The sequence below is a fragment of the Amblyraja radiata genome, chromosome 1 (assembly GCF_010909765.2).
Source record: "Amblyraja radiata isolate CabotCenter1 chromosome 1, sAmbRad1.1.pri, whole genome shotgun sequence".
NCBI classification, from domain to species: Eukaryota; Metazoa; Chordata; class Chondrichthyes; order Rajiformes; family Rajidae; genus Amblyraja; species Amblyraja radiata.
The window spans coordinates 161,284,519-161,300,661 of NC_045956.1; the positions used below are offsets into that span (position 1 = coordinate 161,284,519).

At 45.7% G+C, this 16,143-nt stretch overlaps 2 protein-coding genes across 2 annotated transcripts in view; one reads left to right on the forward strand and one right to left on the reverse strand.

Moving 5' to 3' along the window:
- Positions 1 to 691, forward strand: part of hdhd2 (haloacid dehalogenase like hydrolase domain containing 2) — a 32,870-nt gene extending 32,179 nt beyond the window's left edge. Inside the window, exon 7 of the mRNA XM_033033974.1 lies at positions 560 to 691. Coding sequence (XP_032889865.1) covers positions 560 to 663 — 104 coding nt within the window. The 3' untranslated portion in view covers positions 664 to 691. The remainder of the gene's footprint in view (positions 1 to 559) is intronic.
- Positions 692 to 1,017: 326 nt separating this feature from the next.
- katnal2 (katanin catalytic subunit A1 like 2) overlaps positions 1,018 to 16,143 on the reverse strand; it is a 52,149-nt gene continuing 37,023 nt past the window's right edge. Inside the window, exons 12-16 of the mRNA XM_033033998.1 lie at positions 15,710 to 15,801; positions 14,833 to 14,943; positions 12,839 to 13,001; positions 8,133 to 8,235; positions 1,018 to 2,665 (exon numbers count right to left, since the gene is read on the reverse strand). Coding sequence (XP_032889889.1) covers positions 2,526 to 2,665; positions 8,133 to 8,235; positions 12,839 to 13,001; positions 14,833 to 14,943; positions 15,710 to 15,801 — 609 coding nt within the window. The 3' untranslated portion in view covers positions 1,018 to 2,525. The remainder of the gene's footprint in view (positions 2,666 to 8,132; positions 8,236 to 12,838; positions 13,002 to 14,832; positions 14,944 to 15,709; positions 15,802 to 16,143) is intronic.

Consider the following 16,143-nt stretch of genomic DNA (forward strand, 5'->3'; position numbering starts at 1 on the left):
GTTTTTATATGTGAGGCTTTAATTGCAAAAACAATTGGCGATTGTCCTCTCTGTGCTCCAGCTACGTTTCAAATTAATTCGCAATAAAACACTAGTGTATTATTAAATACACTATGTATAATCTGTTACACAATGTTTTAAAATGTAATTTTTTTTGACCATGTAAATGAAAACCTGTTATCTATGTCCCTATACTTTTTCCTACTCTTCTGTTTAATCCCTCAAGGTTTTGACACTGTTAAGCCTGCTTGCCCTTTCATTCTTTCTCCAAACTTGCCATTCCCTGAACTCGCCATCTGGGTTAACTTTCTTTTCTTTTCACTTTTCAGTTCAGTACAACCCTGGCCTCCAAGCCTTCATTCTTCACCTCAATTTCTGATTATGAGCTGCCTTTTAGTTTGCATATCAGATTTTTGTTTATAAACAAAAAGTTTTATTTAAGCAATGAACACATTAAAATGTGGCTATTTAACTAAGTCTTATTGTTTGTTGCTACTTTCTACCCTGCAAGAATGGTATTTGATCCCCTCACATTTACTGTTCATTTCCCCCCCCCCAGGCAAATATCGGCTTGGAGATGAAGGCAAAACAAACCCTGCTCCGTACCTGACGTGTGATGCTTTCCCACAAGCTGTTGACCACATACTATACAATATGCTGTAATAATCCATTAAATAAAAAGATCAAAAGACAAAAGAGTTGGCTGTATCTGATTTCACACCTCTATAGTCTGTTGTCAAATGATGAAATGACAAACGCATCAGATTGAAATTGTTCTCAGCATTATTTAAAACAATATAGGGCTGGGTCAACCAGGAATCCAGCCAGCCATGCAGTGGAACTTTGTTCTCTGCATTGTTGAAAATATCAAGAAACAGAACCTCTAACAGTACAGGACAGCAACAAGCCCTTTGGCGCCACCACTTTGTGTAACCCAATGATATGTACATTATTTATCCATAGTCATGGAGAAATCAAACAAATTACCATGAACATTGACTCCATTCCTTCCCCCCACCACTGCCAACCTAGTTTGCAGATTCTCCCACAAATGGAAATTGTCTTCCTGCATCCTGCATATATCTAGCATTCCCAGTCAAAAGGTTTACAGATCCATTTTCTTCAACTTTTCCTCACAGGTGAACCAACTCAGCCCAAGAAAATTGACCCTGGTCTTAAAGGACAGATTATTAATACCTCTTGTGTGCACACTCTGTGGTCACACTTCAGATTATCAAGGTACTTAAAAATACCACATATTATCAAATCCAAATTTCTGTACATGTTTTATTAAATATAAAAACCAAATACTCATTACAACAGTTACTTCTTACACCACACTGAGTTAGATAAAAGGAATACCAAAAAGGATTATTTAAACATTCTGAAAGGATATCCTAAACTTGTGGACCAAGAATATGAATTGAACATGGCATGATTTGACTTGTTTTTTTAATATCACGGCCAATATACATTGCTCACCTTTGGAAAACGTAGAAAATAGGTTGCAGGAGGAGGCCATTTGGCCCTTCGAGCCTGCATTGCAACCATTAACTGGATGTGAACCACTGCAGTCCTTGTGATGAAGATATGCCTGTACTACTGTATGTAAATTAGTAGTGTTGGCATTTCCTTGTCCTCAGCTGCTCACATTCCAGCAAGCCCTTTACAACCAGCAACATTTTAAAGGATGACGGCCCTGTCATTTGTTGGCCTAGTGGCTTTCTAAAACTACGAGTGGTCACCATAACTAACTATATCAAAAAAAGAACAGGTAACCACAGATGTTTCATGTTTTCAAAAATAATGTTGGACTCAAACTTTAAAGGCAGCAAAGTATTTATCTGTACAATTCTCTGATGATTTACAGACAGAACTATAATTTTACAGAGCATTTAAAAATCCAAACATTTAAGAGAGTAATTTAAATTTTAGAAATTATGGTCAGGTTTTAGAACAATGACATCAAACAAAATCTTCAACCTTGCAAGACACAACTTAGTTTTGGTATGTCAAGTATCAACAGTGGTTGGTGAATGAATCAAAGAATCAACAAACCTTAATTCCAGATAAATCCAAACTGTTAAGTTTTCTCAAATCAGCTCCTAGTGGCCTATTGTCGTAGTGACATAAGAATGTTGATGTTTGGCTGCTCTTCAGGAAAGACTTGTTTTTTAAGTGATTCTCTTGCAGTTGGGTGTGTCTGTATTTTATAAAATCCTTCACAGTGAAGATTGTATCAATACACTCTTAAGTCACCAAACTGTACTTATGGGAATCGTTCTTTTCTGACTGTTGTCTGAACTGCAACTTTAGATCTCAGTTTTAGTTCTCACTGGTGGATCATTCAGAAAGTGTTCCCCTTTGGACTTTGCAGCATAGTAGAGCCTTGTAAACATTCAATGAAACATTGAAAGAGAAAAGTTGACTTTGAAAGTGCCGCAGAAGGTGCTCATAACAAGCCCAGCGTTAGTATGAAAGGGACAATGGACAAGTGTAGGTAATTGTTCCTTGCACCCTTCAGTTCATACGGACTCATATTCATGCTGCCAGGCAGTGTATTTCTGACCAAGACCTTTAGCGGATGGCTTGGTATGAATTATCACATCGAGAACATCGTTTGTAGAGATTGTTTCCAGATGAAAAATGGGCAGACTGCCTTTTCCTTAATGTAAAAGAAATGACAAATTTTAATACATATTTTTGTTGGAATATAGTGATATAGCAGATAAATCATAACTGCTTTCTCACATGTAAAATAGCTCTCAAATACAGTAACCTCCATTTACTTTCATCATTAGGATATACTGAAACATAAATCATATGAAGATGGGAGGATCCCATATGGTGTAAACGTACAAATTATGAGTTAAGCACCCATCTTATTGCAGTGGCCAACAAAGAGGTTCCAGAGCCTAACGTATCAAATTGGTTTGACCAAGACAGCCGACATCAGGAATTCCCAAACCCACTTTACACCCAAATCCCAATCTCCAATTCAACACAAGACCCGAGGACCAATTTTCTTACCAAGTTAGCCTAACGAGTATCAGACATAGAGTCATACAGACTGGAAACGGGCCCTTCTGGCCAACTCGTCCATGCCGACCAAGATGCCCTGTTTACGCTGGTTCCATTTCCCATATTTGGCCCATATCCTTCTAAACCTTTCCTATCCATGTGCCTACACAAGTGTCTTAAATACTGCTATAGTATCTGCCTCAACTACTGTTCTGGCAGCTCATTCCATATACCCACCGCCTTCTGAGTAAAGAAGTTGCCCCTCAGATTGGTAATAAACTTATAAGGCACCTTACCTCTGGTTCTGGATTCCCTTTCCTGGGTAAAAGATTCTGCATTCAGATTCAGATTCAGATTCAACTTTAATTGTCATTGTCCGTGTACAGTACAGAGACAACAAAATGCATTTAGCATCTCCCTGGAAGAGCGACATAGCATATTATTTGAATAAATATTTACATTAGCATATATACAGACATAGTGTTTTTCCTGTGGGAGGAGTGTCCGGGGGGGGGGGGGGGGGGGATTGGCAGTCACCGAGGTACGTTGTTGAGTAGAGTGACAGCCGCCGGGAAGAAGCTGTTCCTGGACCTGCTGGTCCGGCAACGGAGAGACCTGTAGCGCCTCCCGGATGGTAGGAGGGTAAACAGTCCATGGTTGGGGTGAGAGCAGTCCTTGGCAATGCTGAGCGCCCTCCGCAGACAACGCTTGCTTTGGACAGACTCAATGGAGGGGAGCGAGGAACCGGTGATGCGTTGGGCAATTTTCACCACCCTCTGCAATGCCTTCCGGTCGGAGACAGAGCAGTTGCCATACCATACTGTGATACAGTTGGTAAGGATGCTCTCGATGGTGCAGCGGTAGAAGTTCACCAGGATCTGAGGAGACAGATGGACCTTCTTCAGTCTCCTCAGGAAGAAGAGACGCTGGTGAGCCTTCTTGATCAGAGTTGAGGTATTGTGGGTCCAAGAGAGGTCATCGGAGATGTTAACACCCAGGAACCTGAAGCTAGAAACACGTTCCACCTCCGTCCCGTTAATGTGGATGGGGGTGTGCGTGCCGCCCCTGGACTTCCTGAAGTCTACAATGAGCTGCTTGGTCTTCTTGGAGTTAAGGGCCAGGTTGTTGTCAGCGCACCATGCTGCTAAGTGCTGGACCTCCTCCCTGTAGGCCGACTCATCGTTGTTGCTGATGAGGCCAATCACCGTTGTATCATCTGCATACTTGATGATGGTGTTAGTACCATGTACAGGTGTGCAGTCATAGGTGAAGAGGGAGTAGAGGAGGGGGCTCAGCACACAGCCCTGTGGAACGCTGGTGTTCAGGGTGAGGGTTGAAGAGGTGTGCTTGTCTAACCTAACAGACTGTGGTCTGTTGGTTAGAAAGTCCAGTATCCAGTTGCAGAGGGAGGGATCGATGCCCAGGTTACCAAGTTTGGTGATCAGTTTAGATGGTATAATGGTGTTGAATGCTGAGCTGTAATCGATGAACAGCATTCTTACGTAAGTGTCTCTGTTGTCGAGGTGGGAGAGGGCGGAGTGAAGTGCCGTTGAGATGGCATCCTCCGTACTCCTGTTCTTGCGGTAGGCAAACTGATAGGGATCCAGTGTGGGGGGTAGGCAGCTTTTGAGGTGTGCCAGGACCAGCCTCTCGAAGCACTTGGTGATGATGGGGGTAAGTGCAACTGGGCGGAAGTCGTTGAGGCTTGCCGCAGTGGAGTGTTTTGGCACTGGCACGATGGAGGTGGTTTTAAGGCACGTGGGGACAACTGCTTGGGCAAGTGACAGGTTGAAGATGTCAGTCCAGACGTCTGTCAGCTGCGCAGCACAGGCCCTGAGCACGCGCCCGGGGATGCCGTCAGGGCCAGCAGCCTTACGTGCATTAGTCCTACTCAGTGCCACGTATACTTCGTAGGGGGTGAGTGTGAGGGGTTGGTGATCGGCAGGGAGCACAGCCTTGATGGCTGTCTCTAGATTGTCCCTGTCGAAGCGGCCATAGAAGTGATTAAGCTCCTCAAGGAAGGAGGCGTCGCTGGATGTGGGGGTGGTGTTGGAGGGTCTATAGTCCGTGATGGCCTGGATGCCTTGCCACATGCGTCGGGGGTCGGAGTTGTTGTTGAAGTGCTCCTCAATCCTGAGCTTATGGCAGTGCTTGGCCTTCTTGATGCCCCTCTTCAGGTTAGCCCTGGATGAGCTGTAGGCTCGAGCATCGCCTGACCTGAAAGCGGTGTCCCGTGCTTTCAGCAGTAGCCTGACCTCGCTGTTCATCCATGGCTTCTGATTCGGGAATATGGTCACCTGTTTGAGGGAGGTGACACTATTGATGGTGGAGTTTATAAAGTCCAGAATAGAGGATGTGTAGGAATCAATGTCCGTGTGGGAGTCGAGGGTGGCCTGGGCTGCAAACGCCTTCCAGTCAGTGTTTCCAAAACACTGCTGAAGTGTGAAGTCCGCTTCCTCTGACCAGACTTTAACTGTCCTCACAGTTGGTTTAACCCGTCTGATGAGTGGGGAGTACTTGGGGAGCAGGAACAATGAGACGTGATCAGACTGATCAAGGTGGGGGAGGGGGATGGCTTTGTAAGCTTCAGCCATGTTGGTGTAGACTTTGTCCAGTGTCTTGTCTACTCTAGTGGGGAAGGAGACATGTTGGTGGAATTTGGGGAGTACAGTCTTCAGGTTAGAGTGATTGAAGTCACCCGCAACAATGAAGGCTGCCTCGGGGTTGTGCGTCTGTTGATTGCTAATGGAAGTATGCAGCTCTTTCATTGCAAGCTTGGCATTAGCATCAGGAGGGATATAGGTTGCAGTCACAACAGTGGAGGTGAACTCTCTGGGCAGATAGAACGGTCTGCATCTAACCAAGAGGAACTCAAGGTTAGCTGAGCAGTGACTCTCGATGATGGTGGAGTCCGTGCACCATGCTTTGCTTACATAAATGCACAGACCCCCACCTCTGGTCTTACCGGAGTCTGTTGTCCTGTCCGCTCAGAGTAAATGACGCCCCGTTAGCTGGGTGGCGCTGTCAGGAACGTCAGTGTTGAGCCAAGTTTCCGTGAAGATCAGGATGTTGCAGTCTTTGATCCAGTTGTGGGAGGTGATCCTTAGCCGGAGTTCGTCCATTTTGTTTGCCAGTGAGCGCACGTTGGCGAGGAAAAGGTTAGGAATCGCTACCCTGTGTGGGGCTAGCTCTAACCTGGCCTTTAACCCACCTCTGCGTCCCCGGCGGTGCTTTCGTACGCATCGCCATCTGTTGGTGCTTCTGGTCGGCCGAGCTGGCTTGGTACGCGCTGGTGTTCTGCCGCTCCGTTGCTCCGCGTCTGCGTCTCCGTGGCTCCGCAGGCGTTCTACAGCCCCGCAGCTCTGCTGATGGTCTCGAGCCCCGGGGCTCACCTGGCGTTCTCCAGCCCAGCGGGTCGGGTGGCGGTCTCCAGCTCCGCGGGTCGGGTGAGCTCCACGGGTCGGGTGGCGTTCTCCAGCTCCGCGGGTCGGGTGAGCTCCACGGGTCGGGTGGCGTTCTCCAGCTCCGCGGGTCAGGTGAGCTCCACGGGTCGGGTGGCATTCTCCAGCTCCGCGGGTCGGGTGGTGTTCTCCAGCTCCGCGGGTCAGGTGAGCTCCACGGGTCGGGTGGCGTACTCCAGCTCTACAAGTCGGGTGGCGTTCTCCAGCCCCGGGGCTCACCTGGCGTTCTCCAGCCCCGCGGGTCGGGTGAGCTCCACGGGTCGGGTGGCGTTCTCCAGCTCCGCGGGTCAGGTGAGCTCCACGGGTCGGGTGGCATTCTCCAGCTCCACGGGTCGGGTGGCGTTCTCCTGCTCCGCGGGTCAGGTGAGCTCCACGGGTCGGGTGGTGTTTTCCAGCTCCGCGGGTCAGGTGTTGTTCTCCAGCTCCGCGGGTCAGGTGAGCTCCACGGGTCAGGTGGCGTTCTCCAGCTCCGCGGGTCAGGTGAGCTCCACGGTTCAGGTGGCGTTCTCCAGCTCCGCGGGTCAGGTGAGCGCCACGGGTCAGGTGGCGTTCTCCAGCTCCGCGGGTCAGGTGAGCTCCACGGGTCAGGTGGCGTTCTCCAGCTCCGCGGGTCAGGTGAGCTCCACGGTTCAGGTGGCGTTCTCCAGCTCCGCGGGTCAGGTGAGTTCCACGGGTCAGGTGGCGTTCTCCAGCTCCGCGGGTCAGGTGAGCTCCACGGGTCAGGTGGCGTTCTCCAGCTCCGCGGGTCAGGTGAGCTCCACGGTTCAGGTGGCGTTCTCCAGCTCCGCGGGTCAGGTGAGTTCCACGGGTCAGGTGGCGTTCTCCAGCTCCGCGGGTCAGGTGAGCTCCACGGGTCAGGTGGCGTTCTCCAGCTCCGCGGGTCAGGTGAGCTCCATGGGTCGGGTGGTGTTTTCCAGCTCCGCGGGTCAGGTGAGCTCCACGGGTCGGGTGGTGTTTTCCAGCTCCGCGGGTCGGGTGGTGTTCTCCAGCTCCGCGGGTCAGGTGAGCTCCACGGGTCGGGTGACGTACTCCAGCTCCACAAGTCGGGTGGCGTTCTCCAGCCCCGGGGCTCACCTGGCGTTCTCCAGCCCCGCGGGTCGGGTGGTGTTCTCCAGCCCCGCGGGTCGGTTGAGCTCCGCGGGTCGGTTGAGCTCCGCGGGTCAGGTGAGGACCGCGGGTCGGGTGGCGGTCTCCAACCCCGCGGCTCACCTGGCGGTCTCCAGTCGGGTGCTCTGTTGCTCTGATGAGCTCAGACGGAAGACGGAGATCGCCCAAAAAGTTGTTGCAGCCGCAGGAACCGAAGTCCAGAAGTTCCTGTCGGCTGTACGAAATGGATACAAGGGGAATCGTCGCTATTTTTCCCATTTTTGGGAGACACAGGGCGTCGCGATGTGCCCGCGCCGCCGCCATTTTTCACCCTATCCCCCTGTCTTTTAAGTTCATTACAGCCTTTTCTAGCATTATAATTAAATAGAAAAAACTACTCTCATTTGTTCTGAAGTGTTCATCAATAGAAAATAATGATAATCCTTAGATCATTATAGTTAATTGTAAACTACAGAAATAAGCATTAAGCGTACATATCCCAATTATATTTTTTCCTGATGAGTGTGCACAGCTGAAATGTTGTGAACATTTACCTCAACATACCTGTTTGATGATTTTCTAACGCATCAAAGATTTTTCTTACAGGTCGCATAGCTGACTCTTTACAAACTAACTTGAGATCAGAACCAGAATAGCCTTCAGTTTCCTGTTGGAGGAAGTAATGAATTATGAAAGCATTATTCCAGTAATGTAGCTGAATTTTTGTTAAGTCCAAACTCTGGGCTAGAATCGTTAGAATATTATACAAAGGAAATATTGGTCCAATTTTAACTGGTAGAATGTTGGAACATAGCAATAGGGCAGTTTAGACTAAAAAAGATTAATTGTAAATAAAATAATAAAAATGGTAATGGGATAAAAAGTAATGAAAGTAATGTGCCACGGTTTGATCAATCCTCTTTGCTGTCATAGAATTAAACAGCAAAGAAAAGGCCTTTCAGCCCAACTAATGTGACCAGGTCATTTTACTGAGCTCATCCCATTTGCCTGCATTTAATCCATTGAACCTTTTCATGTTTAAATGCCTTTTAAATGTTGCAACTGCACCCACCTCTACCACTTACTCCGGCAGCTTGTTTAATATACGCACCACTCTATATGAAAAACACCCTCTGGTCCCCTCTAAATCGTAAACGTATGCTCCAATATACCAATTCAACCACCCCATGGGTTTTCTTAACCAACTCAGCCACTCGCATAAGAGGCATAGAGAGGATATATGGCTTTGTCCTGCCTGTACCTCTCTTCCAGCTTTCTGCCCCCCAACATAATCAGTCTAAAGAAGGGTCTCAAACCGAAACATCACCTATCCATACTTCCACAACCTTGCGATCCCCAGCTCCAATAGACAATAGAAATTAGGTGCAGTGGGCCATTTGGCCTTTCAAGCCAGCACCGCCATTCAATGTGATCATGGCTGATCATCCCCAATCAGTACCCCGTTCCTGCCTTCTCCCCATATCCCCTGACTCCGCTATATTTAAGAGCCCTATCTAGCTCTCTCTTGAAAGTATCCAGAGAACCGGCCTCCACCGCCCTCTGATGCAGAGAATTCCACATACTCAAAACTCCCTGTGAGAAAAAGTGTTTCTTCGTCTCCGTTCTAAATGGCTTACCCCTTATTCTAAAACTGTGGCCCCTGGTTCTGGACTCCCCCAACATCGGGAACATGTTTCCTGCCTCTAGCATGTCCAAACCCTTAACAATCTTATATGTTTCAATGAGATACCCTCTCATCCTTCTCAACTCCAGAGTGTATAAGCCCAGCCGCTCCATTCTCTCAGCATAGGACAGTCCCGCCATCCCGGGAATTAACCTTGTAAACCTACGCTGCACTCCCTCAATAGCAAGAATGTCCTTCCTCAAATTAGGGGACCAAAACTACACACAATACTCCAGGTGTGGTCTCACTAGGGCCCTGTACAACTGCAGAAGGACCTCTTTGCTCCTATACTCGACTACTCTTGTTATAAAGGCCAACATGCCATTCGCTTTCTTCACTGCCTGCTGTACCTGCATGCTTACTTTCATAGACTGATGTACAAGGACCCCCAGATCCCGTATACTTCCCCTTTTCCCAACTTGACGCCATTTAGATAGTAATCTGCCTTCCTGTTTTTGCCACCAAAGTGGATAACCTCACATTTATCTACATTAAACTTCATCTGCCATGCATCTGCCCACTCCCCCAACCTGTTCCAATTCACCATGCTTTCTCATAGCATCCTCCTCACAGTTCACACTGCCACCCAGCTTTGTGTCATCTGCAAATTTGCTAATGTTACTTTGAATCCCTTCATCCAAATCATTGATGTATATCGTAAATAGCTGCGGTCCCAGCACCGAGCCTTGTGGTACCCCACTAGTCACTGCCTGCCATTCTGAAAGGGACCCATTAATCCCTACTCTTTGTTTCCTGTCTGCCAACCAATTTTCTATCCATGTCAGCACTCTACCCCCAATACCATGTGCCCTAATTTTGCCCGCTAATCTCCTATGTGGGACCTTATCAAATGCTTTCTGAAAGTCCAGGTACACTACATCCACTGGCTCTCCCTTGTCCATTTTCCTAGTTACATCCAGTCTTGCTGTCATTTTACAAGGGGAGCCTTCTGACCAAGTCCCCTCAGATATGGTTGTCTGCCACTAATGAACCTGTCAAGTTTTAAACAGATCATGGAGAGACCATTTACTTGACAACATGCCAAAGTTCTTTGAATTTGTTATCCTCCATCAGTTTTGACACTCTTACTGCTTCTTGTATCGGAAAGAACTGCAGATGCTGGCTTTAATCGAAGATAGACACAAAATGCTGGAGTAACTCAGCGGGGCAGACAGCATCTCTGGAGAGAAGGAATGGGTGACGCTTCGGGTCGAGACCCTTCCTCAGACTTTTACTGCTGCTGTTCCTGCCACTGCAAATATCAGCATGCCTCAGTAGGCGCTGTACTTATCACTAAGGTAAAAGGTTGTGGGTACTAGTCCTATAACAGATAATTAAGTAAAATGGTGCTTCAGGACTGGTATGGCACAGTCAAAGGATCCACTGTCCCTATGACACACCTGCTCTCTCACTTGGGTAAAAAATATTCCATGGCACCATTTTGAAGAAAATTCTGGAAGTTAAACCTGACATGCTAGCTAAAGTTCATTATTAATCAGCATTCATAAAGAGATTATCTAGTTATTGTCACTTTACACTTTGCGAGTTTGCTATGCATAAAATTTCAGGTGCGATTCCAACAGCAAACACACTTTGCCTCCGCCATTTCCGCCACCTCCAACGTGACCCCACCACTCGCCACATCTTCCCATCTCCCCCCATGTCTGCCTTCCGCAAAGACCGCTCCCTCCGCAACTCCCTCGTCAATTCTTCCCTTCCCTCCCGCACCACCCCCTCCCTGGGCACTTTCCGTTGCAACCGCAAGAAATGCAACACCTGTCCCTTCACCTCCCCCCTCGACTCCATTCAAGGACCCAAGCAGTCGTTCCAGGTGCAACAAAGGTTCACCTGTATCTCCTCCAACCTCATCTACTGCATCCGCTGCTCTAGATGTCAGCTGATTTACATCGGGGAGACCAAGCGTAGGTTGGGCGATCGTTTCGCCGAACACCTCCGCTCAGTCCGCAATAACCTACCTGAACTCCCGGTGGCTCAGCACTTCAACTCCCCCTCCCATTCCCAATCCGACCTCTCTGTCCTGGGTCTCCTCCATTGCCAGAGTGAGCAACAGCGGAAATTGGAGGAACAGCACCTCATATTCCGTCTGGGGACCTTGCGTCCGTATGGCATTAACATTGAATTCTCCCAATTTTGCTAGCCCTTGCTGTCCCCTCCCCTTCCTTAACCCTCTAGCTGTCTCCTCCCACCCTCCCACCCTCCCAGCCCACAGCCAAGCCCAAGCAGCAGCCACAAACGTCGGGTGGGGGCCTAGTACCGTGAAGGCCACGGACAGGTCCAGAGAAGCCACCAACAAGAGGACCGTGTAGCCCACGGCCAGCCCCAGTAGCAGCCACAGACGTCAGGCGAGGGCCTAGTACCGTGTAGGCCACGGACAGGTCCAGAGAGCCACCGACAGAGGCTGAGTCTTCAGCCCAACCGGGAACAGTCAACCCGGTGGGGGGAGAAAACAGAGAAAGCCCGGTCGGGATCAGAGTCAGCCCGACCGTGAACAGAAAAGCGGACAGGCCCGCGAGAGAAGTTGACCTGCGGCTAAAACTTGAACAGTATAATCTAAGAGACTGTCCTAAAAACTGCCGCGATCGCCAGCAAAGGCATGCAGGACTGATTATCTACAACACCCGATTAGCAGCCGGTTTTTAACCTGCTAAAAGACTAAACTGTTAAATACCTTAAGACCTACAACATCCAAATGCCTTCAAAGTAATGGCTGAAGCAATAAGTCAAGTGGAACTGTAAACTAATTGCTGAATCTGCCAAATTATAAAGGGAAAAAAAAATGGAAAAGAAGTGTTTGGTCATTGAGTGAAATCCAGTTCATCATTTCGGGGTGGATGAATCAGATCCCTTTCAAGCGGGGAATCTGCACAAAAACATTAGAAGACTTGACAGTTACTATTAGTATATTATAGTATTTTGTTTAGATATTTCTTGCTGTATATTTTTTCTATGCTTGTGGGAGGGATTTTGACACGTAGATGGGCGTGTCTACATCTGAGGAGGCTAGCGAAGCCACAGGGAGTGGTCAGATCAGATTAGCCTCGGGGATTGAAGAGACAGTTCTTACCACACAACACAGTTAGTAAGAACAAAAAGTTACAGCTGGTATAAGAATTAAGAGGATCGGATATATTCATTTATTATCCATATTACCACTTCAATAAAGGACCAATTAAACTGGAAATAACGAGTGGAAGATTCGTTTTTACTATCAGCGACTGCGTAAGTTCTTTCACTCTGACATTCCAGATTAGTAATGGTAATTAATAATTGGACATTGTAAAGTTAAGAAATTGCCGTTACACCTAGATTATCTTCATTATCAAGCAACTGCAATTCAAAACATCCAGAAGAGACCATCAACCAGAGGTAATTTTCAAACCTATGTACCAAAGACTCAACTGCACTGGTATAAATCGCTTCACCCCTTTGTCCCACCTCTTCTCATACTCTCTATCAGGATCTTGACAATTATAACCAATCAAAATTCACATTCTCTTATATCTGCAACCAACACAATAATCGTAATACACACAGTTAATTATGTTTATGTCGATCCAGTACTCACTTGTCCTAGTACACTATAATCCAGTGCAGTCCGAAGCTCTACACCACCACTGTTACTCACAGGAGGCAGCCAGTGTGAAATCATTGCCTGCCGTGCTTCTTTGGAAGGAAGATCTACTAAAATTCGTTTCTCCAATCGCCGTAGCATTGCGTGATCCAATTCCCTAAAAAGTGGATAAGTATCAATAAACAATTTGTACATAAGATATTCAGAAGTTGTCAGTGAGCCTATCGCTTGGAACGTTTGAAAGATCCCTTCAACCTCCTGCCAGAACTTCAGCAGGTAACCCAGTGGAAATTGTGTGTGGCAATTCAGATCTTACAGAATCTAAAATTTGCATGTTTCAAAGTTTCCTGTTGATAACTTAGTCCTCTCCCATTAGTGTGAATGAATCGGACTTCATTAACACTATTCCAGGCCAATAAATTATCAACACTTACTTTGCAGGCTGATGAATATGGGAATTAAAGAAGTTGGGCCAATTGTAACCAAATAGAACTACATTTCCAAAGCTTTTTGACATGAGGGAGTGGAAATTTTGCAATGATCATCTATAGCAACCTTCATTTTTTCTTAGCCCCAACATTGATTACCAAAATCAACACAAGCCAACGAAGACTTTCCTGATTGTCATTGTTTAATATTACATCAAGCTGTGTATTTATCAAATATATCGCATGTTGAAATTTCCACAGTTGAACCAGCTTTATTTCAACAGTGGTTTTTTTAGATACAGCAACTGCATTTTATAAAGTCAAAAATACATTACTGTTGATTTCTCATAAATACACCACAGTTTATCTTGTAACGAGTCAACGTGTCACGAGTCAAGAGACTCTTCACAAAGTGTACTACAGAGCGCCTGGTAGAATGACCCAATTAAAAAGATTTAGGAAAGTTTTAAAATTTGCATCTGAAGGACACTCTGTACCCATCCAGAAAGCTTCCTATGCTTCAATAATCTATGTTTATTCACATACCTGTTAATTTCCTCTTGTTATTCCTCAACGCTTTGGCACAACCAATTAACTAGCCTGCAATTTCCAGGTTTATCTTTCCCTATTTCTAAAAAGACATCAAACCTCTGGAACCACCTTTAAATAAGTAATATTGGATGCATCCTATCTAGCCGAGGGTCATACAATTCAAGTACCACTATCCTTTCTAGTACCTGCCTACCACCCCATTCAATATCCTTGCAACTTCCTGTTTTTTCACTGCTTTGGTAAAGTCCTCTTCTGCAGTAACCACCAAACATACTTGAGCCTTCTACGATCTTTGATAAACACTAAGGCAAATCAATTGCTTATAACCTTAGCCAAGCCTTCTGCTTCCACCAATATGTTTCCTATCTGGATCCTTATCTACTCTTCATCTACTTGGAAATTTGCCATCAGATAATTCACAAATTACTACCCATAAGTATGAGATATAAAATAAGATGTACAGTCATTCAATTCAAGTGAAAAAAGTTAATAAATAAACACTAATTAGGCTGGCAACTGTCAGGAAACTGAACCATCCTGAACTAGACAGCGGGCCAGACCTCTCATCTACCCCAGTGGAAACCTTCAAACTATCTTTCTTCTTCTTCTTTCGTGTCCATCTTGCTACAAATGTTGACCTCGCTGTCATCGTCCGTCCAAAACAGGACGCAAGCCTCCGGCGACAATCAGTGGGAGCCATCACTTGTCGCAATAGATCTTTAATCTGACTTTACTGGACGTTATCCTGCACTAAACATAATAACCTTTATCCTGTATCCGTACACCATGGACGGCTGATTGTAATCATATATAGTCCTTGCACTGACTGAACTAAACTAAACTAACAAAACTGAGGGTGATTACAAATGCAGCAACTTGCATCCATTGATCTAGTGTGCTGATTACATTACTGAATAATAGCTCATAAACAAAAAAAAGAGGTAAACTAAGAATGAGCCAAAGAGGGCAAATGAGTGCAGGGATTTTTAAAAATAATGAATTTCTCACCAGGGCATATTAGATGCTGCCAGAACAAAGACAAGATCATCAGAACGAGCCAAGCCATCCATTTGGACCAGGAGTTCGGTCTTCATCCGCCGACTTCCTTCATGTTCGCCACTGTAAGAAAAGACTGAAATGATATCCCCGAAGACCTTTCATTCATTATTTTCTAGTTCTCTTATTTTATTTTTCTCTCTTCTTTAATACTACTGGCTGAAGACCTTTGCTAATATTACTTATCTCCAATATTGCTTATTTTCTAAGACATTACTAATCTTTTTCCCCCCATAAGGATGGTTTGTAAAATTAGAAATACAGTAAACTTCATTGGCTATATTTAAGAGGGAGTTAGATGTGGCCCTTGTGGCTAAAGGGATCAGGGGGTATGGAGAGAAGGCAGGTACAGGATACTGAGTTGGATGATCAGCCATGATCATATTGAATGGCGATGCAGGCTCAAAGGGCCGAATGGCCTACTCCTGCACCTATTTTCTATGTCTATGTTTCTATGTAATTCAAGAGGTCTCTTTGCAAGGCTAGACTTGAAATTATGACAATTTCTGGTTAACCCTCCTCTAGATATATTATCAGATTAAAAAAATATATTTTCTTTATTGTCTGGAAGTCGGGTGTGATTGACTCCAGTCTTCCTCACTTCTCGAGCATCAATGTACATTCAGATTGTTTATTCTAACAAATATAGAAGGGCAAAGAAAAGAGAAGCAGGTAATCACAATCCTTACCTATCCAATTGACTGCTCTTAAAAAATATGCGATTCATTGCTGATAAGCTATGATATGTGGAGTGAAAAAACAAACTTGGACATACAAGATAAATGGTGGTGATCAGTTTATAAAATTTTAAATGATCGATTACACTGACCCAGGGACGCTGCCACGCTGACTCATCACCGACTCCAATTCATCCAGAAAAATGGTAGAGGGAGCATGAAACCGAGCAAGTTCAAACAACACCTGGGAAATATAAGAAGGGATACGCTTAAAAAACAATGTCAGAATAAAGAAAATACAATTCAAACTGGAACAATTGGGCGTGTTGGGGGGAGGGAGGGGCAAGGGGATCTATGAATAAAAAACAGAATCTGAACAGTTCCAAAAAAATGAAGTTATATTTCACAAAATATCTAAATAGATTTGGTTGACGAAGCCTCTCCAATTTATTTAAACTTAAGACTTCCAAAAAAACAATCCCACCACCCTTTGGTTGTTTCCTTGACATAGTCCTGCTTTAATCTCCGAACTGAATACTTACTGTTTTTGTGCAGGTTTGACAGCAGATATGAAGAAACTGTTTAA